This window comes from Malaclemys terrapin, chromosome 25 (assembly GCF_027887155.1).
Source record: "Malaclemys terrapin pileata isolate rMalTer1 chromosome 25, rMalTer1.hap1, whole genome shotgun sequence".
Lineage (NCBI taxonomy): Eukaryota > Metazoa > Chordata > Testudines > Emydidae > Malaclemys > Malaclemys terrapin.
Window position 1 is genome coordinate 4,852,043 of NC_071529.1, and position 23,672 is coordinate 4,875,714.

Below are 23,672 nucleotides of genomic sequence, written 5' to 3' on the forward strand. Positions count from 1 at the left end.
TGAACTTTCCATGCTCAGGCTCTGCCTTGGGTTGAATTTTTTTTTGTAATTTTCAGCAAAAACAAGTTCAGGCATTTCTGAGAACATGGTTAACATTACCACAGGTAGCGTTTTCCAGGGCAATCCATTTTTCTGAGCATTTTGTTGAGGAGTTCTAGCACCTCCATGCTTTGGAGCCTGGAATTGAAATTTGGCAGGGGGATTCTGCTAGGGGAAGAGAAGGGTTTTTCCTGTTGCCATGAAAATCCACGTCGATGTGGCTAGGTTATAAAGTACAGAACATTGCCATTTGCACCTGGTCAATAGAGTGTCTCAGACTTATTTCCGAGTCTCTGACAACTTGGGAGAAAATTATCTTGAATGGTTATTGATCCCTGTCCTAACCGGTACAGCACAAGATGGGGGGTTAGCTGGTGTCTGGGGCAGATCACCAAATCACACTAAAGAACAGGATGAGTGGCTCCTTATGCAGCTATTTATAGAATGTAGGAAAAAAGCTGTGTGATCCTGGGGGATTTCAATGTGAGTGACACATGCTGGCGGTCTGGTGCTGCCAGTACTAAAATGTCTTTGGAATTTCTTATATATTTTCCTAACTCAGAAAGTGTTCCATCTTCCAGGGCAGTGTTCTATATGAGCCCTCGCCTTGAGAGATAAAGAGGAGCTGATCACAGAACTAAACATGAACGGTAGCCTAGGTACAGGTGATCTTGACTCGATCACATTTACAATGTGCCAATACATTAAAGTGCAGACCAGTAATATTTCCATTCAGTGGTTTGAAAGGGCCTGTTTCACAAAGCTGAAAACAATTATGAGGCATTTAATCAGAAAAATGTGAATGAAAATTGGGAATTATTTAAGAACACTTTACTAGATGTCCCAAAAGCCACAATCACTCAAACTGGTTAAAAAAACTGACCTGGCTCAGAGGGCAAATGAAAGCAACTATAAAATATTTTTTTAAATGATGTATATCAAAGGGAAGAAAGGAGAAGTTGACAGAAATGAATATAAATCAGCACTGTAGAAACTTGATAAGGGAAGCAAAATGACACATGAAGAAATCTATGGCCAGCTGAGTTAAGGACAATAAGAAGGAGCTTTTAAAGTATATTAGGAACAAAATGAATCCTAACAATGGTACTGGTCCATTATCAAATCAAATGGCAGAATTATCAACAATAACGCAGATGAGATGCCGGAACAGGAGTGGGGGATGGGGAGGGGGCCATGGCTCCATTACATTTAGAAGACTAAGGGGAAGAGGTGGCATTGGGGGCAGGTCCTTGGGGGTGGTGCCTCGGATGGAATGGGTGGTATGAGGGTGGGGCTTGGGGAGATGGGGCAGTGTGGGGTGGGACCTCAGGGGGAAGGGCAGTGTGGGGGCAGGGCCTCAGGGAGAAGGTGTGCTGTGTGGGGGGGGGCAATGGTTCGGTGCCGTTGGCCCCCCCCAATTTTAGGGAGCGTCCATCAGTCCTGAATGCTGAAAAGGCAGAAAGGTTCAATAAATATTTGTGTTCTGCATTTGGGAAAAACCAGTTGAAGTTGTCATGTCATATGAAGGAGAGAACACTCGTTCCATTCCACTAGTATCTGGGGAGAATGTTAAACAGCAGCTACCAAAGTGAGACATTTTAAAATCAGCAGCTCCAGATAACTTATATCCAAGAGTTTTAAAGGGGCTGGCTGAGGAGTTCGCTGGACCTTTAATGTTGATTCCCAGCAAGTCTTGAACACTGGGGAAATTCCAGAAGACTGGGAGAAAGCTAATGTTGTGCCAATACTTTAAAAAGGTAAATGGGATGAACTGGGTAATTAGAGGCCTGCCAGTCTGACATGGATCCCTGGCACAATAATGGAGTGGCTGATATGGGACTTGGTTAATAAAGAATTAGAAGAGACTCTCATGATTAATGCCAAATCGCAATGGTTTATGGAAATCAGATCCTTTCAAACTAATTTGATATCTTTTTTTGATGAGATTATAAGTTTAGTAGATAAAGTCAATAAAGTTAATAGTGTCAATGTAATTTACTGAGATTTCTGTAAGGTGTTTGATTTGATACCACATGACATTTTGATTAGAAAACTAGAATAATATAAAATAACACATTACATGGATTAAAAACTGGCTAACTGATAGGTCTCAAAATGTAACTGTAAATGGGGAGCCATCATTGATCGAGAGGATTGCGTAGGGATCAGTTCTTGGTTCTGTGCTATTTAACATTGTTATCAATGACCTGGAAGAAAACTTAAAATCATCAGTGATAAAGTCTGCAGACAACACAAACATTGGAGGAGTGGTAAATAACGAAGATGACTGGTCACTGATACAGAGTTCTATGGATCACTTCGTAAGCTGGGCACAGGCAAACAATATGTGTTTCAGTGTAGCTCAGTGTAGATGTACACATCTAGACACAAAGCACATAGGTCATACTTACAGGATGGGGGACTCTATTCTGGGAAGCAATGACTTCAGGGGTGTGTGTGGATCAGCTGAACATGGCCTCCCAATGTGATACTGTGGCCCAAAGGGTTAATGTGATCCTTGAATGCATAAACAGGGGAATCTGGAGTAGGAGCAGAGAGGTGATTTTATCTCTGTACAGTATTTGCACTGGTGTGACCGCTGCTGGAAAACTGTGTCCAGTTCCGGTGTCCATCGGTCAAGAAGAATTTGATAAATTGGAGAGGGTTCAGAGAAGAGCCACGAGAATGACTGAAGGATTAGAAACATGCGTTATAGTGATATCCTCAAGAGCTGAATTTATTAGCTTACCACAGAGATGGCTAAGGGGTGCTATGGTTACAGCCTATACGTACCTACATGGGGGACAAATATCAGATAGGCTATTTAATTTAGCAGAGGAAGGTCTAACACGATCCAATGGCTGGAAGTTTAAGCTAGACAAACCGAGACTGGAAATATGGTGTACTTTTTTAACAGTGAGGGTAATTTTTAAAACAAGATTAGATGTTTCTCTAAAAGATCTGCTTTAGGAATTATATTTGGGAAATTCCCTGGCCTGGGTTATACAGAAGGTCAGACTAGATGATCACAATGTTCTCTTCTGGCCTTGGAATCTATCAAGCTAGGAATATTTGTCTTTGTACATTGCATCTGCGCTGAGCACGCTCCAGCCCTGGTCTCTTCCATCCACATTGAATATAGTATCATTGGGACTGGCTGGGTCCTGCAGGGAGACTCACAAGGGAGCTCTGGATTTGAGAAGAGGGGGAGGGGAGAGGGCTGGTCTGTCACACACACACCCACACACTGACATTGCAGACACCTACACAGTGAGGCTGCAGCCTGCTTGCCCTGGCTCGATGTCAGCTCCAGGAATGCAGACATCTGGCCCCAGCTCACTGTCCCTTGCTGGTTTACCCTCTGTGATGAAGTTGGACTGTTCTTAATGTTTCCTCTGAATACTGTGTGGGTGCCTCAGTTTCCCCTATGCATTTCTTAAGTCTCCAGTGTGCATAAATGGCCAACACTCTGTACCCTAGCAACAAATGGCTGGGGCCCTTCCCCCCTGCAAGGGAATAGCTAAAAGTGAACAAAGAGATCAGGTGACCTCCTGGCCTGGGAAAGAGACAAAGGCCAGAAAGGAGGGGCTGGAGGGGGTTTTCCAGTTTGGAGCTGGCTGGGGATGGGAAGTGAGGGCAGACGGGGTTGTCTGGCTCGCTGGGCCCCAGAATGGACCACGCTGAGGGGTCCCGTTCTCTGGACCTACAAGCTCTGTTTTAGACCGTGTTCCCATCATCTAATAAACCTCTGCTTTACTGGCTGGCTAAGAGTCACGTCTGACTGTGAAGTGGGGGTGTATGCAGGACCCTCTGGCTTCCCCAGGACCCTACCTGGGCGGACTCACTGTAGGAAGCACACAGAGGGGCATATGCTGAATGCTCAAAGGTCAGACCCAGGAAGGTGAAGCCGTGTGAGCTTCTTGCCCTGAAGATAGTCTGCTCCATGGGAGAGGAGGCTCCCCAAAGTCCTGACTGGCTTCGTGGGGAGCAGTTGCAGAGCATCGCCCGGGGACTCGGTGACATCCTCAAATATTTACCTGTCCCTTAGGATGGTTCAAAGGTAACAGGAATTTCAGTCCCACCAGGCAAACAGGGTCCTTTAGGAGTGGTGAACCTGGGGGTGGGAGGCCCCTGACCAGGGGAGAGCGATTCAGGAAGTGGGTGAGCGTCAGGCATCAGGCCTGGGGCCCGTATCCCTTAGATCAGCGTCCGTGGAACAGCTCAGATCTCTGTCACGGCCAGTCCTGGCATCACAGAGCCCCATTCTACCCTCGGTCACAGCTGGGCATCCTGAGACAGCCCCAGCCAATGACCCAAACAGGCTCCGCAGCCCCAGTGTGGTCTGGGCACAGCTGCGGGAGCGTCTGCCAGAGCAGCATTCGCCCCCCGGAAATCAGAGCTGGGAAAGAACGACTGGGGACAGCGCCTCCTGCCCCTCCCGACCCGGCTCTGTCCCCGGTCAGTGCAGGGCTTTCCCAGGGCTGGCTTGAAATGACTATGGGGATGGGTCTGCAGCGCCCACTGCTGACCAGGCGAATGGCTCTCACGATGAGGAAACGCCTGGCGGTGCCCAGCGTGAGCCAATCACTGCTGAGTAGATGACAGGGAGCCACGTTCTATGATGTCCGGTGAGGGCCCAAGCGAGTGGCAGGGGGGGAGTGGGGCACTCGGTGAATGTGGGTCACAGCGACACAGCGCTGGCCTGAGAGACAGAGAGCACCACGGACTCCCCAGAGCAACCCCACTGCTGCTCCCCGAGGCTTGGCAGGTTTAGCTCCTTCTTGTTCCTGCTTCCCAGGGGCCCCTCTCCCAGAGGCTGTTCGCTTCCAGCCTTTCTGGCCAGAGCAAAGAGAGAGAAGAGCCCCAAGGCAGAAGTGTGGGGCAGGAGGCTGCTAACGGAGCTGACACAGAACCCCTGGGCGGCTGTTAGTTAGGGCGGTGGGAGGGGGCTCGTCTGCACCCCAGGGACGGGGTCGGGCCCCATCGTCTGGACCAGTCTCCTCAGGGCGCGTTAGCGAAACGCAGCAATGACGCCAGCTCGGGAGGAGCTGCAAAGAGCAGGGGGGACAAGAACTTACCCGACGGGACCTGGCCCGCGTCGGGGGATGGTCAGGAAATAAGAGAAACACGATTCAGCTCAGAAACTGACACTAATACGCCAGGGCCAAGAGAACCCAACCCAGCCGGGTCCAGCCAGGTTTGAACGCTGCCCCCTCCCAGGACATCTCCCATCCGCCAGGGCTTTCTTGCCAGAGGCCCCACGTGCCCAGCTGTATCTCAGGCTTCACCACCTCCACTGTGGGCTCTCCCGCCTCGCCCCCCAGCCCTGGGAGCCTCCTGTCTAACGAGGGACCCCACTTGGCCTAGAGAACACGGCTCCATCCCCATGTGCCTCCCCCTCCACACACGGACTGAAGAGACTCCAGGAACCTGGGGGGATCCACAATCGGAGCAGAGGGTCCCCGTAAAGGGAAAACAGAGCTGATGGGGGCTGCGCAGGGACCCACCGCTCTCTTGCGCTGTCTTCGTTTGATCTGCTCTGCGGTTTTCAGCTGCGTCTCCAAGGCTCAGGTCGTGCTGAGCCAGCCCTGGGACTGACACATTCACAACTGAATTCCGTCTCCAGGCTTCACACCGCAGCGTCCAGTATGTGCTGAGCGTGCAACGTCCCTCTGTGTGTTTGAACCTTCAGCACAGGCTGCTACTCCTTGCGCCACGGCATTATGTTCAGTGGCAGCAGGAGCAGGTTGTTGTCCTGGGTGGGTGATGGGCTATTTGGCTCAGTGGGCTGGGTGGGACGGAGGTCCTGCTCCATGTGATCCCCCAGAGGTGCCATGGGCCGCTGGAGCCATGTTCTGTGCCCAGTGAGGGAAGCCCACACCTCTTGCTAGAGCAGCTCTCACTTGTTCCCAGGACAGGAGCTGGAGCTACTGCTTTGGGGGTGGCAGCAGGAGGCGGCACTGTAGGAGGCTCGAGCTCAGTGATATTGAGGCAGGAACACAAGTGCCGGAGGGGAAATGGGGATTGCTCTGAACAGTTTATGTCAGTGATTCTCCCTCCACCTGTGGCCCGAGGACAAACAGGGGCTGGCCAACTATGTCTAAGGAGTTTGTGAAAGGCCGTCGTTCCCATAGAACAGTGGGAGTCGTGGGACTCCCCGTGGGAGTTGGCAGACTATATCTAAGATTTCCAAGGGGGTCCGCACCTCCATTTGAAATGTTTTAGGGGTCCCTAAATGAAAAAAGATAGAAACCCTGGGGTTCCTATCTAAGCAATATCTGAATGGAATCTGATGGAACAAAGAAAAGCCAATTCTCCAGCCTGAGGGCTGAATATCAATGACCCACTGCAAACGATGGTGGGGTGAGAGCATCTCAAAGAAAAGACTGCGAGAGGATTTTATCATGGAAAGGGTCAGGCAGCCTAAATAGAGGGGCTGCTATTAGCTCCCCCTATAAACATCACTGGGAACAGGAATTAAATACCACCAGCTCTGTTAGTGTAACGTTATCGTTACAGAAGCCAGGCCCGGGCAAAGAGAAGGAGAAATGCCAAGCAAGAGTTGTAAGGAGTCGGACAAGTTATTCCTTCTTCTCTTGCGCCTTGGCTTTTAAAATCAATTTAGTTCAACCCATGCAAGTGGGTAGAGGTGAACCTGTCGGTCTGAAGGGAAGAGTTGATTCTAGTTTAGCTTCCATTCTTAATTGATTGAAGCTAAACTAAAATAACCCTCCGTCACACCACAATGAGTGTATCCACACTGGGGTTTTCACTGGTGTAAGTAAACTGGTTTAAAAACTAACTTCATTTGAATTGGTTCATTTTCATGTAGACGTGGATAACAAGGGCAGCTCTGCCAGGCGGGGCTGGAACCCGGGAGGCTGTCACTGACGCTGCCTGACCCAGGGTTAAAGCCAAACCCCACAGCAATGACCGAAGGGCTGGGGAAGGAGACAGAGCCACGGTCCCAGGATCTGGCTGCTCTAAGGATGCACAGGAGCCGTGTGAGGAGCAGCAGCAGGGCAGGCACAAAGCGACAAAACAGCCTCACAAAGAGGTGGGGTTTTGTATTTTGTTTTACACTGAACCAGCCGCTCCAGGCAGGATGGGCAGCAAACCCCAGGGGTCCCCACTACAGCCACTGGTCCCCGCGTGTGACAGACAGCTGGGATCACGTGGGCTGGTCTGGAGGCTGAGAGATGGGAGAGCAGGTGGGATGTTTGCAGAGCAAACGGGGAGGCGTTCGCTGAAGAAGATGCTAAGGGGGATAGTGCAGCTGGTTCGGGGAAGAGCAGCAGCTGAGACGAGGCCTATCCGTGCCCCCCCGATCCTGGGGTGTCGTCTGCCGGCACAGGGCTCTTGGGACAGGAGGGGAGGGGGCTGCCCAGCAGGGGTGGGGGCTTCAGCGGGAATTTTCCATTGTGTCGGCGTCAGGGGCTTTAAACAAACACAAACATCCTCTGAGACAGGATCAAAATCACCCCCCACACCCGGCAGACACGGGCCCCCAGAACTCTCCCAACCCCTGATAAAACTGTCCCCTCAGAGTCACCCCCTGCCCTCAAGACAGATTCCCTTGTGCCCCACATAGACCCTTCCCCCCCGAGGGCTCTTCCCCCACACACATGGTCCTGGTGGGTTTCATGCTCCCATCTCCCCCTCCTCTGCCCTCTACAACACACACAGACCTCTCCGGCCCATGGATTCCCCCCACCCATAAAGTTGTAGGGACTGGAGTTGTGTGTGGGTGCATCACACCTACCTGAGCCACAAGGGGCGCTGTACTCAGCCTCTGTGTGTTCACCTGCAACAGCAAGGGATGTAAGGAATGGAGGAGAGACCCAGTGGGGGGGATGAGAACCCCTCCCACTAATCCCACACAGGCAGAGTCTGTTACCCCAGCCCCAGGGGATCCCTGCTGTAGGTCTGTCCCCTAGAAGGGAGTGGGAGGTTGCCCCCAGCTGTCTGAGTGGGGCTGTGCGCTCAGCAATCACCACTGAGTCACTCCTGAAAACACCCATGGAAACCGTCCTGCCACCTCCTGCACCCAGCACAAAGGGTTCTGGGGGCGTCTCAGGAGCTGGATGGCAGGGGAAACGTGGGGGGCCCGGAAGGGGTGGGACTCCCCAGCTCTCGCTGGGACGGCCCCAGTTACACCAGCCACACCCTCCCCACTAATCTGACAAGCACACGGCTCCTGTGTCCTTCGCGGTGAGCCGACCCCACAGACCCGGGACGGCTGTGACCTGAGTGGAATTTATGGAAATGGGGCACTTGGCACCTGGGGAGATTTCAGTGACCCCACGCCCTGAGTGTGACACAGAGCCCACGAGAACAGCTGTAATGGGGGTGGAGCCAGGGCAGGACTCACCCGTCTCGTAGTAATCGTACAGTCTCACTGGGGCTGCTCTGAGATTCTTCACAGGGAAATCCTGCTCCAGGGAGAAGGTGAAACTCGCCGCCTCCTTCGTCAGCTACCGAGAGAGCGACAGAGCGAGCGCCTGAGCTGAATGGCTGCAATGGCAGCTCAAACCCCCTCCTCCCCGAGGCTCGCACTAATCCAGCTGCTTCCTTTTGCCCCTGCAGCCTGGAGCAGTGAGAAAATGCTCCCCCCGAATCCCTGTTCCACCCCCTTCAAAATGTGACCCCTTTCATCACACTCAGGGCCCAGCTCCAGCCCCCAAACCCTGAGCTCCCCGTCGCTCCGTTCACAACCCTCGCTGGGGTTTGGCTGAGTCTGGTCCAATCTCCTCTTCCTTTATGGAAACGGGTCTCTTGGAACCAGGGGAGATTTCAGTCACTCCACACCGTGCATGTGACACAGAGCCCATGAGGGCAACTGTAATGGGGACACGCCCTCCCTGTTCACACCAGGCCCCCGGAGCCCCGAGCCGCCCGCACTCACCTGGTCCAGATAGAGCGTCACCTGGTCGTTCTGCACCTCCAGCCTCTTCACCAAAGGCTGCTTCTCCAGCTAGGAGCAGAGGGAGGAAACAGCTGAGCCAGGAACAGAGGGGCTGGGGCCGGAGTTACTGCTCTGCTGGGGGCTGGGACATGGGGCACCAAACGCCCCCGTGGCCGAGGGGCCTGGCTGCCACCCCCCATGTCAGTCACAGCTGAGCACTAGGTGTCTGCTAGGGGACAGGTGGGAGTCTAGACATGGGCATTGTGTTGTAGTGGGAGCTAAGCAGGGTCAGGACCTGCTCAGTGCCTGGATGGGAGACCCACGGCTGCACAGTGCCCCTCTGCAGGGGGAGCTCCCCCTGGGGGTCAGAGCTGCAATCTGTGCTCTCCTGGGGGTCTGGGCTCTCCCCCATGGATCAGCCCCTGGTTTCATGCTGTGTGACTGGCCCAGCCTTTTCTCCTCCCTGGGAAGCTCACCTGCCGCAGGGAGCTCTTGACGGGGATGTAGCCGGACGGCAGCTTGGCCTCGATGATGGCCATGTTGGTGGCTGGGCGCTCCCCGCTGTACCTGCAACAGGAGCCGTGCGCTGAGGTCAGGATTTTCCCTGGATACAGACCCGAGGGGGAGGGGAGGCCTCCCGTCTTCTTGGCCCTGCAGGGGTCTCTAATGCCCTCTGCCTGCTCTGGGCTGTGAGCCCTGCTAGCCCCCGGCCAGCCCTGAGCTCCCCAGGCAAGGGACCCGATGCCAGGAGCTCCTTGGGAGCCGACTGTCCATTAGATCAGCCCCGGGACCAGCCCTTTTGTCCCTGGGGCATTTCAAGGGGCCCCTGCCTCTGCCCTGAGCCCTGTGGGGGGATGGCTCCCCCGGCGATCGATTCCTGCCCTGCCCTGGCCCTCCAGTGGGGCGACTCTGCCCCAGCCATTTCCCCGCTGCCTGGGACCTGCCCCTACCCCCAGGCGCTCGGACTCAGTGGGGGTGGGGGGCTGGGGCTCGTACCGAGCGTGCAGGACAAGGCTGAAGCGGGATCTGGCGCTCTCGGTGCACTCCTTCGGCTCCGTCTCCACCCGCAGGTCAAAGGTCGCGGCGCTCTTTGGGGGCGGCACGTTGTAGCGCAGAGTCAGCTGGGAGACAAGCAAGAGGGTTGGGGCAGAGCCTGCTGCCTCCACCACAGCAGATCAGAGCCTGGTGCCGTGGCCCAGAGCCAGGTGCCGTGGCGCAGGGCAAGGGCACAGCTAGTCACCGCTGGGCCGGCTGGTCCCCAGGGGCTCCTGCACTCACCTGCACAAAGACACAGCCCTTGCCGCTGGCCCGCACCGTGTACTGCCCGGGGATCTCCTGCAGGGCCGCTCGCTGCAGTACCAGCCGGTTGGCGTTCTCCACGTGGAATTGCTGCCGGGCCCCAGCCTGGGAGCTCACCGTCACCGACACAGCCCCGCTCGTGCTGTACGTCAGGGCCGCGTATTTGGCCAGGGCCTGCAGGGCGACCACCGTGTCCTGGGGAGGAGAGTCACCGAGCTGCTGTCACGCTCTGGGGAGAGGAGCCTGGCTCAGACTCACTGCAGCAGGATCGGGACCCGCCGGGGCGCTGACACTGGCACCCCGGCTCCCAGCCCCTGAGGGCAGGGGACTCTGCACCCAGGACTCCCTCTCTCAGGAAGGGCCCCAGCTCAGCTGTAGAGATGCTGCCCCTGGGGGGACCCTTGCTCCACCAGGACGCCAGCGCTGGTTTGCCCCAAGGGCAGGGGTGTTACCTGCGTCGAGGCGAAGCCCCCATAGGGGTTCTGCTGCTTGCTGAGCCAGCGGACAATCTGGGCGGCGGTCGCCATGTCGGCAGCAGACACGTTGGGAAGGGAGAGATAGGCCAGGAGCACATAAGCCGTCATCTCCACCTCTGCTGACGGGGCCTGGTTCCCATAGGGGCTGGGCAGGGCCTTCACCTTCCTCTGCCAGTGCAGCTGTCCCCCTAGGAGAGAGGCCGAGGGAAGGGCAGCCCCACGGCTGCAGTTACAACACAGTGGGTCACCTGTTTGCTTTCCAAAGGGGCCCCAGGGGCTTCCCAGGCCAGCGGGACTCTTGCTCCCCACTGAATACAGCCACCTCTGGGGCAGGACATGGCAGCTGATTCACAGCGCACAGGAGGGCTACACAAGTGTGACACGACACCCCTGGGTGGGTCGTCAGCAGGGACTGAACCCTGGATCTCTGACTCAAAACCCCTGAGCCTCTGCTGCCTGAGCTAGAAGCCGAGCCCAGGTGGGTCACTGGCTCCTGGCAACCCCTAAGCTTCTGGGGTGCAACCACTAGAGGGGGGCAGAGATCCCCTGTGTTAGTTTGGCCCCCTGCTCAGAGCCTGACCCAGGCAAAGGGCACGGGCAGAGCTGATGGCGGGTTAACAGCCCCCTCCTGAGTGATCCCTGGGGCCTTTTCAGTCCAGTGTCCAACGGGCCCTCAGTGCACCCCTAGAGCACAGCTCAGTCTGAGTTCAAATGGAGCCGATGAGAAGCCCTGATGGGGCGCATGGTGCAGACAGAGGTGCACCCAGAGGCCTCCTCCCCGCCCAACCCCCGCTCCCAGAGCTGGCAGGGCTGTGAGTTGCTTGGGCCCGAAGCAATTGCTTAGTCTGCTTATGCCTAGTGCGGCCACTGCTGGGGCGGGGCGGGGGGGGCGGGTGAGCAGAGAGCCCCTGAGGGAGTGCGGGGCCCCCTGGGGCTGGGAGCTGGACCCAGCTGAAGGGCAGCGCTGGGCTGACACTGGGTTAGCACCAGACCCCACAGGGTCTTAGGGACCTCGCAGATGGGCCCTGTAATGTCACAGATGGGTCCTGTTACCCGAGGGCTGTTTCACCCCAGTACCTGATGGCCCCTTGGTGTCCCGAGCAGCAGAGCCTCCACCTCTCCCCTTCCTGGGGCAGGAGCCACGTGCTGCTCCCAGCACTTCTTACCCGCCTCGGGGCGGGGCAGGAGGTGACACACACAACTCGTGGGCACAGACCAGCTGCAGCCGCCGTGCCGGGCTTGGAGAGAAGGGACTTTTCACCTGAGCTGAGACACGACAGAGCTGCCCGGACCACGCAGGTGGCTCCTCTCTGTGGGGGACGTCTCCCCAGGGCCTGGCAGGAACCGAGCGCGCCAGGCCTCAGCTCCAGGCATGGCTCAGTCTGAGCTTGAACGGCGCCGAGGAGATGCACAGAGATCACTGGGGCGTGGTCATGACGAGTGTGAGGGACCCAACCTGGGACTCCCAGCGCCCCCTGGCCTCATGCCGAGGGCTCCTTCAGCTCAGCACCGACGTGGGGCAGCGCCACCTCCTGCGTCCCCAGCCGCGCTCCCAGTGGGCCTAGGGCCTCCCATGGGACCTCCTGCCCTATGGGGAGCTGGCCCCAGGCTGCCTGTTCCCCTCCCAGTATTAGCCGCGCCAAGCCGAGAAGACTTGGGCAGGCACTCCCCAGCTGGGATGTCCCGAACACAGGATGGGGGCTGGGATCCTGCAGCATCTCCCTAGGGCTCGGTTATGACCCGTTCCCCTTGGGAGCTGCCTACGCAAGGCCCTGCCCCATGGGCTCTGAGCCCACTGGACCCCTTCACGCTCCTGGCTCCGGGTGCTTTAGAGGGCTGTGTTGGGACATGGGGCTTTCCCTTCTAGGTTCCCAGCTCTGATCCCCCCAGGCTGGCAGCGACCCAGCCTCGTCCCCCTTCGCTCCGTGCGCTGGGCCCTGGGAAGTGGCGGGATGATCTCACTCCAGCTCTGAGGGGAGAAGTGTCCCCACGACAGAGCCCAGCACGTCGGCCCCTCGCTGGCAGCCTCAGCAGAGACCATGGACTGACTGGGCCACAGAAACCCAGCTCCCCTTCCAGGCTGAGGAGGTCCCGGGGCAGGGGGCACCTGGGTGGGCAGGGCCGTGGGGGGCAGCTGGCCCTGCCCTGTGTCTAGAGGCGGGCAGTGAGGAGAGTACTAGAGCGAGGTGCTGCCGGTACCGGCGCTGACGCTGTGCTGGGCCAGGCTCTGCAGAAGGGTGCCCCGCAGCTCAGTGCTCCCCGCCAGCCCGAAGGCGTAGGCCAGCAGCGCCTGCGTGTAGAGGTCGCTGGTGCTCGACTTCCGGAGGCACTGGAGGGCCCTGGTCACCATGGGGTCCTGGGACGGGGGAGACACCAAATAGATTCCCCGTCAGGCTGAGACGGCCAGAGGAGATGCCCCGCGCCTGGGTGTGTCCCACGACAACCACCCCATGGGGCCCTAATACCCCCTCCCGCCACACTGTCATCACCTCCCCCAACTCTGCCCCCACCGCCACCTGCACCCTGCACCCCACAAGCCTTGCCAAACCCCCTCCCCCGAGCACTAGACACCGAACAGACTCTCCATCAGGCTGAGCTGGCCAGAAGAGACCCCCTGCGCCTGGGTGTGTCCCCCGGCACCCACCCTGTGTCCTGGGCCCATCTATAAACAGCTCGCCCAAGCCTCGCCCAGATCCCCCCGAGAGCCAGAGCCAGAGCCAGACCCAGAAACTGGCCAAGCCGCTGAATCTTTCTGATTCCCTGACACACTGTCCCCAACCCTATCTCTCCCTGACCCGCCTCCAGTACTAACCTCTCTCCCCACTGCCCCCATCTTACCCCAAATCCCTCCCCGGTACCAACCCCCCACAGCTCCCCCATCTTACCCCAAATCCCTCCCTGGTACCAACCCCCCACAACTCCCCTGTCTCACCCCAAACCCTTCCGTTGCACTAACTCCCCCCTCACTGTCACCAACAATCTCCAATCCCCCACGACTGCTGGCCCCTCCCCTGGGACAGCCGGGCTTCGCCTCACCATGAGCGGCTGCCCCAGCTCCAGCAGCGCTGCTGTGATGTAAGCTGAGAGAGAGAGCTCGTCCACCACGCCGCCCTGAGGAGGATGGAGACACCGGGAGCTGGCTCAGACCGAGCTGCGGGTCACGTTGCCAGGATCAGGTGAGCCGCTGCCCAGGACAAGCCCATTGGGACAGAGAAGACCCGGCTCCAGTGCTCCGAGGGGCTGGGTTTGGGTCCTGCCGCCTGCTGGGACCTGTCAGGCCCATCTGGGTCCCAAGCAGCTGCCCCAGTTGTAGCAGCCAGGGAGGCCACACTGTGGCAGTGAGTTCCACAGCTTTGTTATAGGGAGAGGCGGTAGCTGCTCCATTGTCAAGGCTGTAAAAAATTTCAGTATAAAATCCTATCTGAGCCCCCCTGGAACCAGAGGCTGGGAAGCTGATTTGAACTGACATTTGCCAGATTTCCTGTGAAGACCGGGGGCCATTTCTGCAGAAGCTGAGGGATTCGCCCCCACGGAGCGAGTTCCTGCTCATTAAATAGTCCTCCCGTGCGGGAATCTGGACTTTGCCTAAGATTTGTCTTCTTCTAGCTCCCAAACGGCCTGGTACAGCCCTGGCCCCTCCCGTAGAGTCCCAGCTCCCTGCAAACTCCGGGGCAGTGGCAGGAATTAGGCTGTGAATCGAATTGGGTGGGAATTTCCTGCTGAAATGATTTCTCGACAGACGATGCAGTTTCCACAAAACCAAAACTTTGTGGGAAAACGTAACTTTTGCTGAAACATTTCGATTTCCGTTGGGAAAAAAGAAACGCAACATTCTGCTGTGGGTCGGCGGGGCCCAAATCGCAGCCTCTCGGGTTGGCGACCTGAATCTATACCTTCCACTGCAAACCAGTTCAACATTCAGCTGCACCGGCTTCATGCCCCCATTCCCCCATGGATTTGGTTCTGTCTGACTATGATGCACCGCGACCTCCCTTCTGACTGAGCCGCATGGGGAGTTGTGGGAGTCACATGACTTCAGGGCTGGGCTGGGCCCTGCCCCTCAGGCTCTCCGTGCCAGGCAATGGGTGCGGGGTCTGCTCAGTGCCCACAGGGAGACCGGTCTGTGCAGGAGCCGGGGGGCTGGGCCAGGGCTGCTCCCTCGTTTGGTGCAAGAACCCGCTGCCCCGGCTATTCCAGCCATTCTGCCATTCCAAAAACCCAGGGAAATCCCCCAAACCAACACGGGTCACAGCAACCAGCTGCCCCACCCCCTTCCCCACCTTGTCCCCTCCTCCCCTCATCCCATCAGCCCATCCCCCCAGCCTCCCACCTGCAGGGCGTTGTTCAACAGCTTCCCCACACTGCGGAAGCAGCCGCTCTCCCGTTGGTGACGCTGCAGCCACCTTAGGGCATCCTCTAGGTGCTTCTCGTCAATGGAGATGTAGGGTCTGGCCTGGCCAAAGGACTTGAGAACGAAGGCCGTCAGCCTGGGCAGGGAGAGACCCCATGAGAGGGACACTCTGCAGGAGATGCTGCGGGCCAGGAGGGAGGTGCGTGGGGGACCGGGCTGGGGGTCAGCATTGTGGGGGTGAGCAGAGCTGTCAGGGGAGCCCAGAACGGGAACGGGGTGGGGGTTTGGAGTGAGTATGTGGGGCAGAGCTGTGTGGGGAGCAGGACTGGAATAGCAGTGGGGCTGGGGGTCAGGCTGCAGCCCGGTCGGCCCTGCCCACCCAGAGCCCTGACTCGCCCGTGCTGTGCGGCCCCTCACCAGGTGTTGCCCGTGGCGTCACTCTCCCCAAAGGCGCTGTAAGAGCCATCGTTGTGTTTGTAGAGCAGCTCGTGCTGGTAGCCTGCAGGGACGGGAGAGACAGCGAGTCCTGGATCCGCTCTCCCAGGGGCTAGAATCCACGCCCAGCCTCCGCCCCGTGGGGCCCGCTAGCCCTCCCCTCCCCCATGACACTGAGACTCAGAGATTCCAGGGGTCGGTTTGAATAGGGGGATGGAGTTAAGGCTTAATAGGGCCCTGATCCCCCCAAACGCTTCAGCGCCCCGACCTGGAGCTGGATCCCAACCAGCGCCCCCTAGAGGGGAAAGGGCTCCTCTCCCATTCCCTGAATCCTGAGTCTGTGCCTCGGAACTAGTGCCCCAGAGAGGAAAGGCCAAGGATCTAATTCCCTGACCTCCAGAGCCAGCCAGGGTCCTGATCTGGGTCCGGATTGGAACCTGGGCCCCAGAGGTGGCATGGACAGGGCCCTCGCATGGCCCCGCCATGCCCTGGGGGCGCAGGGGTGGGAGAACACTCACCGCTCTGGAGGAAACCCTTGGCCTTGTCTCTGATCTCCGGGCTCAGCTGCCCGCTCTTCTCCAGGTACTGCTGGATGTAGATGTTGGGAGCGAAGCGGACCATGTTCTGCTCTCCGCAGCCATAGGGCATGGCCAGCAAGCGGTCTATGTTCTGCAGAGCTGTGCCCATTATGTCTCCTGGCACCAAGGGAGTCAGGGAAGCAGAGAATTGCCAGGCTGCACAACAGCTGCCCCGTCCCTAACACCACGTCAGTGGAGCCCTGGCACGCGGGGTCCACAGCCCCCAGTTCAATTCAGGCCTGGTGGGGTTACGTGGATACGTGGTGATGAATGGCCAAGACGCCAATGCCTTGGCACAGCTTCATGGCATCACCGTAGGAGTCTATTGCCCTCACTGGGGACGAGGCCCTGGAGCACATACTGCAGGGACCAATCCTGCCCTGGCCCCAGACACCCCCAAGACCTCATTGGTCTTTTCCATCCGTGATGCCCCGGCCTCTCTGATCAGAGCACTGGGCCACAGACTGGCTGGCTGGCGAAGGGCACCGTGCCCTGGCAGGAATGGGGCATGGGAATTCCTTACCCAGAACAGTCACATGGGCCCGCTCGGACCCCGCCAGGATGTTCGCAGGCAGTTGCAAAGAGATTTCTTCGGACGCTGTGTAACACGAAGGCAAAGACACACCGTTAACGGCCTGTTGGGAACCTGCATCTGCCTCCAGCCAATCAGATCCCTCCATTCCTCACTGTTCGGGCTCTCGCCCAGTCACAGCCCCTCTCTCAATCCCAACCTCCCCCAACCATGGCACAAATGTGCCCTTGAAGGCGAGGGCTGGGGGTTCTCAGCAGAGGGTCCTGCCTGTGGGAGTCCGTCCCTCTCCTGGCCCTAGAGAGCTGGTGTGACGAGCTTTGCAGGGAGCATTGTACACACGGGGGCCAGGCTGCAGGGGAGAGGAGCTGGTACAAGAGGGGCTAGTGAGACTCGGGAGCAGGAGCCGAACGTGCTCGAGCCTTCGGCCCATGGCAGACGGTTCCATAACTGGCCACTAGGGGGTGCATCTTCCCCAAGCAGCTGGGCCTGGACCTGACCCAGGCAGGACATTGGCCTGGATGCCCCCTGGTCCAGTCCGACCTGGCGGCTCCCGTGCCCCTAGCTGGGCCATCCAGTGGCTCAGCCATCACTGATGTGCCGCAGCCAAGAGACTCCCGTGTTAGTGACACCCACTGAGCCCCGCACAGGCGCTGGGATCCTACCTTCCTGGCAGAGCAGGGAGCTGTGCGCCTTCTCCTCCAGGATCCCCCCCGGCTGTGGGGAAGGAGCATCAGACAGAAGGTCAGGAGAAGGGACCGTGCACGTCACAGCCTGACAGGGCCTGCTGGGTCAGCCAGTGCCCCTAGCCAGGGCAGGATCATCCCCTACAGCCCGTGCTGTGGGGCTCGGGCACATCCAGCTCTCAGCGCCCCAGCGATGGGGCTCCCGTCCCTTCCCCGGGGAGACTGTTCCCAGCCCAACAGATCTCATGGCTTCTTCCTCTTCAGCGCGGAGCTTCCCTCTGCTAGTTCCCTCCACCCCCTCGAGCTCTCCCATGTGTCACACTCGTTTGGGCTAACCCCTGTCTCTGTCTGCCCCAGGACTCTCCCGCCAGCTCCCTGATCTCGCTGGGATGGGGCCGCGTGATGGGGCAGTGCAGGTCGGGGTCCGGGACGGGACGTGGTGCTGGGGTATTATTTTCTGTGGCAGGACAAAGAACAATCACAAGTGCAGACTCGGCCCACGGCCACCAGGGGGTGAGACCCAGGCCCCGGATCTCCCTCCGCTCTGCCCAGAGGCCCCGACCAGACACTGACCTGGACCAGCAGGGGCTTTATCACGGTGTCCACTCGCCCCTGGGCTGGCACCACAGCCAGCTCGTTGCCGCACAGCTCCTCGGTGCGCAGAGCCTCGGTGCTGACGGTGAAGTTCACCTCCCCTGCCGAGCAAGGTGGGAGACACCCCGTTAGACAGACCAACGCCCCTGCCCGAGGCCGAGAGGAGTCCGTGTCTGAGGGTGGGAGGATACTTGAAGGGGAAGGGTGGTGAAGAAGGGAGAGAATAGCAGAAAAAGAAAGAAAATGAAGAGAGAGAGAATGGGGGAGAAAGGAGAGAGAAGGCCAGAGGGGAAGGAAAGGACGGAGGGAAGTGGTGACTGTGGGAAATGGCGATTAGGCCGTAAGGGATTTCACTGCTGGGGCGTCCTCTCAGCCCCCTTCCCCGCAGCTCTTCTCATCTCCTCCGCTTGGCACCAAGCCCTCAGCGACCCCATCCTGTGCCCTCCTCACTCCCAGCACAGAGCCTCCAATGCCCCTTACCCATCTGTCCCCTGACGCAGAACCTCCAAAGGCCCCTACCTGCCTCCCTAGTGTGAAGGCTCCAGCACCCCTTCTCTGCCCCCCACATTGTGCAGAGACCCCCACCACTTCCCTGCCCCTCCCCTCCGGCACAGAGCCTCCAGTGCCCCTTACCCAGGCTGCTCGCCGTCACCTCCCACTGGAAGGTTTTCCCTTCGTCTGCACAGAGGCAGCTGGTGTAGGCGCCGTCCTCGCCCGCCTGCACCTGGAACTGCGCAGACTCGGCCAGCGTCAGCTGCACCTGTGGGGCCCAACACGAGATCCCCCTTAGGGCTGTGGGGGATGCACCAGCTCCAGCCAAGACGTTACCCCTCTGGGGTTTAGGCCAGGCCCCACTCACCGCGATGTGCTGACCCCAGTGGTCATAGGGTCACAGCCAGTGACTGCCGGTGCCACTCGCAGGCCTGCGCCGCTGCCCAGCTCCCCAGCCCCAGGTCACCGGCCCCAGCAGCTCAGCCCCGGGTGGCGCTCACCTTGATGCACTGCTGCAGGTAGTTGAAGACGGTGGCCTTTAGGGCAAAGGCCTCTCCGCGGATCACAGAGTACGGCAAGGCCAGCTCCACAAAGAAGGGTTTGAAGGCCATGAAGGTGGCCGTGGGTGAGAGCCCAAAGCCCACCTCGGCCGTGCAGAACATACCAGCTTTCCACTCCGTGATGGTGTCGGGCACTGAGACAGGGACATCCTTGGAGCCCCCCTCGCTGGGCCGGAATAGACACAAAGCAATTTTAGACAAACATGTAACTCAGGTTTTCTCTGTCTGTCATCCCACCTCAACCTCTGGATGGCAGCTGTATGTTACACAGTAGTATAGAATCCCAGGGAATGTCCCTTGTGGACAATGGTGTCTCCACATTAAAAGAATTTATGCACAGACATCCTCCAAATTCATGTCCCCGTCCCAGAGAATTGTGACCTGAATGTGGTGAAGTGGCATGAGTGTTCCCATGATCCTGAGAGCGATGCTGTCGGGAGTCTCATCCTCCTGGCAGAGTCACCCAAGTCAGCAAGGTTGAAGGTGAGGTTCCAGACAAACATCAATCTAATCCCAGTCTCCCCAAGTCCTTAACAGGAGAGCAGGCGGATGAGGGAGAAAAACTGAACATTGGGAGGAGGGCTGGGGATCACTTATTGGACCAACTGACCTGCTGGGACTCATAGGGAACTCCCCACTAGCAGGGGATAGAGGTTGCAACCAATTCGAAGAGAAAGCAGGGAGGTCGGAAGCAGCCCATATGTAACTGATAGAAGACTGGTCAGGTATGCTAGGAAGAGACAAGCGAGGCACTCCATGCCTCTTTCCCTTGGGCGCTGGGCCAGGACCTGGTGAAAAGGGAGGGCCCAGTCCCCCTAACTTCCCCTCTGCCTATTCATTTGGGGAACAATGTACTGCTTGGCACCATCAGAGAAGTCCATCCCAGGACTTTCAGGGTAGGAAAAACTGTTGAGGCATGACCTGTCCACTAGGCCTGCTGGCCTCCGAGTGAAAGCCACTACCAATGTCTATTGTCATTAAATAATTACTGTCTGACCTGCCCTGTTGTCTGACCTCCCATCATTTTCTCCAAACATGCTTAAAAATAAACATAGATATTCTCATAGAATCATGGAATCATAGAATATCAGGGTTGGAAGGGACCTCAAGAGGTCATCTAGTCCAACCCCCTGCTCAAAGCAGGACCAATTCCCAACTAAATCATCCCAGACAGGGCTTTGTCAAGCCAGGCCTTAAAAACCTCCAAGGAAGGAGACTCCACCACCTCCCTAGGTAACGCATTCCAGTGCTTCACCACCCTCCTAGTGAAATAGTGTTTCCTAATATCCAACCTGGACCTCCCCCACTGCAACTTATAGATTCATAGATTCATAGATTCTAGGACTGGAAGGGACCTCGAGAGGTCATCGAGTCCAGTCCCCTGCCCGCATGGCAGGACCAAAAAACTTGAGACCATTGCTCCTTGTTCTGTCATCTGCCACCACTGAGAACAGCCGAGCTCCATCCTCTTTGGAACCCCCCTTCAGGTAGTTGAAGGCTGCTATCAAATCCCCCCCTCATTCTTCTCTTCTGGAGACTAAACAATCCCAGTTCCCTCAGCCTCTCCTCATAAGTCATGTGCTCCAGACCCCTAATCATTTTTGTTGCCCTCCACTGGACTCTTTCCAATTTTTCCACATCCTTCTTGTAGTGTGGGGCCCAAAACTGGACACAGTATTCTAGATGAGGCCTCACCAATGTTGAATAAAGGGGAACGATCACGTTCCTCGATCTGCTGGCAATGCCCCTACTTATACAGCCCAAAATGCCGTTAGCCTTCTTGGCAACAAGAGCACATTGTTGACTCATATCCAGCTTCTCGTCCACTGTGACCCCTAGGTCCTTTTCTGCAGAACTGCTACCTAGCCATTCGGCCCCTAGTCTGTAGCAGTGCATGGGATTCTTCCGTCCTAAGTGCAGGATTCTGCACTTGTCCTTGTTGAACCTCATCAGGTTTTTTTTGGCCCAATCCTCTAATTTGTCTAGGTCCCTCTGTATCCGATCCCTACCCTCTAGTGTATCTACCACGCCTCCTAGTTTAGTGTCATCTGCAAACTTGCTGAGAGTGCAGTCCACTCCATCCTCCAGATCATTAATAAAGATATTAAACAAAACCGGCCCCAGGACCGACCCTTGGGGCACTCCGCTTGAAACCGGTTGCCAACTAGACATGGAGCCATTGATCACTACCCGTTGAGCCCGACGATCCAGCCAGCTTTCTATCCACCTTACAGTCCATTCATCCAGCCCATACTTCTTTAACTTGGCGGCAAGAATACTGTGGGAGACCGTATCAAAAGCTTTGCTAAAGTCAAGGAATAACACATCCACTGCTCTGACACATTCTCTGTCAACATTATAATTATAAAAAATTAAAATTGAATTCTGCCAAGCCTAGACACGGGACTCAGTTCTGCCCTTGATAAGGCCCCTTCAGGCTACTACGGGAGCACAAAGGGGGCTTAAAGCAGCCGTAAGCCAGCATGAAGTGTGCTTGCTGGCTAGCACAAAGGTCTCTCTCCTCTAAGTTGGGGGCTGACTCTACCTTCAGCTGCTCTAGGAATATGGAGGCCAGAAAGGTGATGCAATGCCATTGCTGTCCCCCTTCCTGGGGTGTGCCAAATTCAGTCTTTGTAGTCCCACTGCTCCTTCTCTGTCCCTGTTGTCTGGAGCCTTTATTTGGGGTTAACTCAGGATATTTGGATTCAGCACAGAAGCAACAAGGGAAGTCTTTAGAGCAGAGGTCCCAAAACTGTGGGGCCCACCCACCAAGGGGGCATGGAGGAATGTTCAGGGGGGGCACAGCTGGCTCGGGCCAGGATCCATGGGAGGGAGCGCCAACAGCCCTGCCCCACACCCAGCTCTGTTCCAGCCCCGCCCCAGCCTTGGCCCCGCCCCCAGCCTCGGCACGGCTCCACACCTGTCTGGGGGCCTGGCTGCCAGCTCCCAGTGTGGCACGGCTGCGGCTCCACTCCTGACCCCAGCCCTGCCCTCACCCTTGGCCCCTGGCCACGGCTCCGTTCCCAGCCCGGGGCAGAGGGTGGGTGCAGGGGTGAGGCCAGGGGCAGAGTCGCACCCGGCTGCAGGCCTGGCTTCCGGCCCCCACTGCAGCCTGGCTGCGGCTCTGCTCCTGCCCCCGCCCCCAGCCTTAACCCCTGGCCAGGGCTCTGTCCCCGGCCCTGCTCCTGGCCCCAGCCCCACCCTCAGCTGCAGCCTCAGCTCCCTAACCCCTGTTTGCTGCCCCCACCCCCTGGAGCCACGGCCCCACTTCTGACCCCAGCTCCAGAGCAGGGGCAGAGGCAAGGGGAAGAGGGGGCACAACCTTCAAAAGTTTGGGGACCACTGCTTTAGAGGATCTGGCCTGGAGGCTGCTCCATAGGGAAGGTCTGCAGTAGCTCCTCACTCACCCCACAGGGACCAGGTCCCACAGCCACGTCTCTGGGAAGTAGGCACGTGGCGCTGGCTCTGCCTCGGTGCTGGGCTCTGGCTCCGGCAGGGCATTGCCTAATCCACCATGCCCCACTTGTACGTTCTGCCTCGAAATCCCGCGTCTATAGGAAGAGTCTAGAAAAGTGCGAAAGGGAGTAGCCAGGCTTGTCACCCGCACACAGGCAGCGTCAGGCACATCCAGGCCCTTCCCCACCCCACACACATCTCTAGGGGCACAGAGGCCTTTCCCCCACACCAACCCTCCTACCTGCAACAACACCCCTCCCCTCCGCAAAAACACCACTAGGCACACTACCTCCCTCCACATTCACTCACACCAAGAGCCTTCCTCCACACAGCGTTAGACAGAGCAACACCCTCCCCTCACACACACCAAACACCCTTCCCCCCAGCGTTAAACACAGCAACGCCCTCCCCTCACACACACCAACACCCCTCCCCCCACAGCGTTAGACACAACGCCCTCCCCTCACACACACCACTCGTCTTTTTTTTTTTTTTTTGCTGCTTGGGGCGGCAGAAAAGCTGGAGCCGCCCTTGGCTCCAGGGCTGTTTAACTGAGGTGTAGACATTCAGGCGTGGAATGGAGGCCGGACTCTGATGTCCTGCGTGGGGAGAGGGTCCTGGAGCCCAGACTCCAGCCTGAGCCCGAATGTCTACACTGCAATTAAACAACCCCATAGTTCGAGCCCCATGAGTCAGCTGACATAAGCCAGCCACAGGTGTTTACTAGCAGCGGAGACAGACCCTCTGTGGCCACAGCATCTGACTCCATAACTCCTGAAGCTTCAATGAATCCCCCAGAATTTATTTCTATTTGTTCTAAATCTCTCAGCTGTCTGTTCATTCAAGCAAATGTCCCCTGGGTCTCATATTGTGGGGCAAGATCCAAAGCAGGGACTGAGCTCTTTCCTCTAAATCCATCAGACTCTGAAACATCTCAGTAAAGTCCCCTCCTTCTCTTCTTTTTTTCTAGACTAAACAACTTTCGTTCTGCCACGAAATCCCCCATCAGCATTGCCCTTCTCTAGGCCTTCCCCAGCTCAGGAGCAGCAACCAAAACTGAGTGCAAGGCTCCACATGAAGGTGGTCAGTGCTCTCTCTAACGCCACTGAAACACGTTCTCTGTAACCCACCACCAACACGGGTTGGCTTTTCTGAGTGCTGCTTCACTCTGGACAGATGGTTTCATAGAGCTCTCTCCCCAGCGACTGAGGGCTTTCCCCACCCTGACCAATCCCATTTCTGGCCTTCAGGGAATGGAGAATCCATAGGGAA

At 57.4% G+C, this 23,672-nt stretch overlaps 1 protein-coding gene across 1 annotated transcript in view; it reads right to left on the bottom strand.

Moving 5' to 3' along the window:
• Nucleotides 1–7,091: 7,091 nt before the first annotated feature.
• The window catches only part of LOC128829243 (alpha-2-macroglobulin-like protein 1), a 54,001-nt gene continuing 37,420 nt past the window's right edge, over nucleotides 7,092–23,672 (bottom strand). Inside the window, exons 18-36 of the mRNA XM_054014555.1 lie at nucleotides 22,352–22,508; nucleotides 18,885–19,110; nucleotides 18,526–18,652; nucleotides 17,872–17,993; nucleotides 17,278–17,329; nucleotides 16,607–16,681; nucleotides 16,024–16,200; nucleotides 15,488–15,569; nucleotides 15,050–15,206; nucleotides 13,756–13,830; nucleotides 12,919–13,075; nucleotides 10,696–10,907; nucleotides 10,223–10,438; nucleotides 9,941–10,065; nucleotides 9,421–9,511; nucleotides 8,945–9,013; nucleotides 8,411–8,513; nucleotides 7,802–7,843; nucleotides 7,092–7,476 (exon numbers count right to left, since the gene is read on the bottom strand). Of these exons, the coding sequence (XP_053870530.1) occupies nucleotides 7,442–7,476; nucleotides 7,802–7,843; nucleotides 8,411–8,513; nucleotides 8,945–9,013; nucleotides 9,421–9,511; nucleotides 9,941–10,065; nucleotides 10,223–10,438; nucleotides 10,696–10,907; nucleotides 12,919–13,075; nucleotides 13,756–13,830; nucleotides 15,050–15,206; nucleotides 15,488–15,569; nucleotides 16,024–16,200; nucleotides 16,607–16,681; nucleotides 17,278–17,329; nucleotides 17,872–17,993; nucleotides 18,526–18,652; nucleotides 18,885–19,110; nucleotides 22,352–22,508 (2,300 nt within the window). The 3' untranslated portion in view covers nucleotides 7,092–7,441. The remainder of the gene's footprint in view (nucleotides 7,477–7,801; nucleotides 7,844–8,410; nucleotides 8,514–8,944; nucleotides 9,014–9,420; nucleotides 9,512–9,940; nucleotides 10,066–10,222; nucleotides 10,439–10,695; nucleotides 10,908–12,918; nucleotides 13,076–13,755; nucleotides 13,831–15,049; nucleotides 15,207–15,487; nucleotides 15,570–16,023; nucleotides 16,201–16,606; nucleotides 16,682–17,277; nucleotides 17,330–17,871; nucleotides 17,994–18,525; nucleotides 18,653–18,884; nucleotides 19,111–22,351; nucleotides 22,509–23,672) is intronic.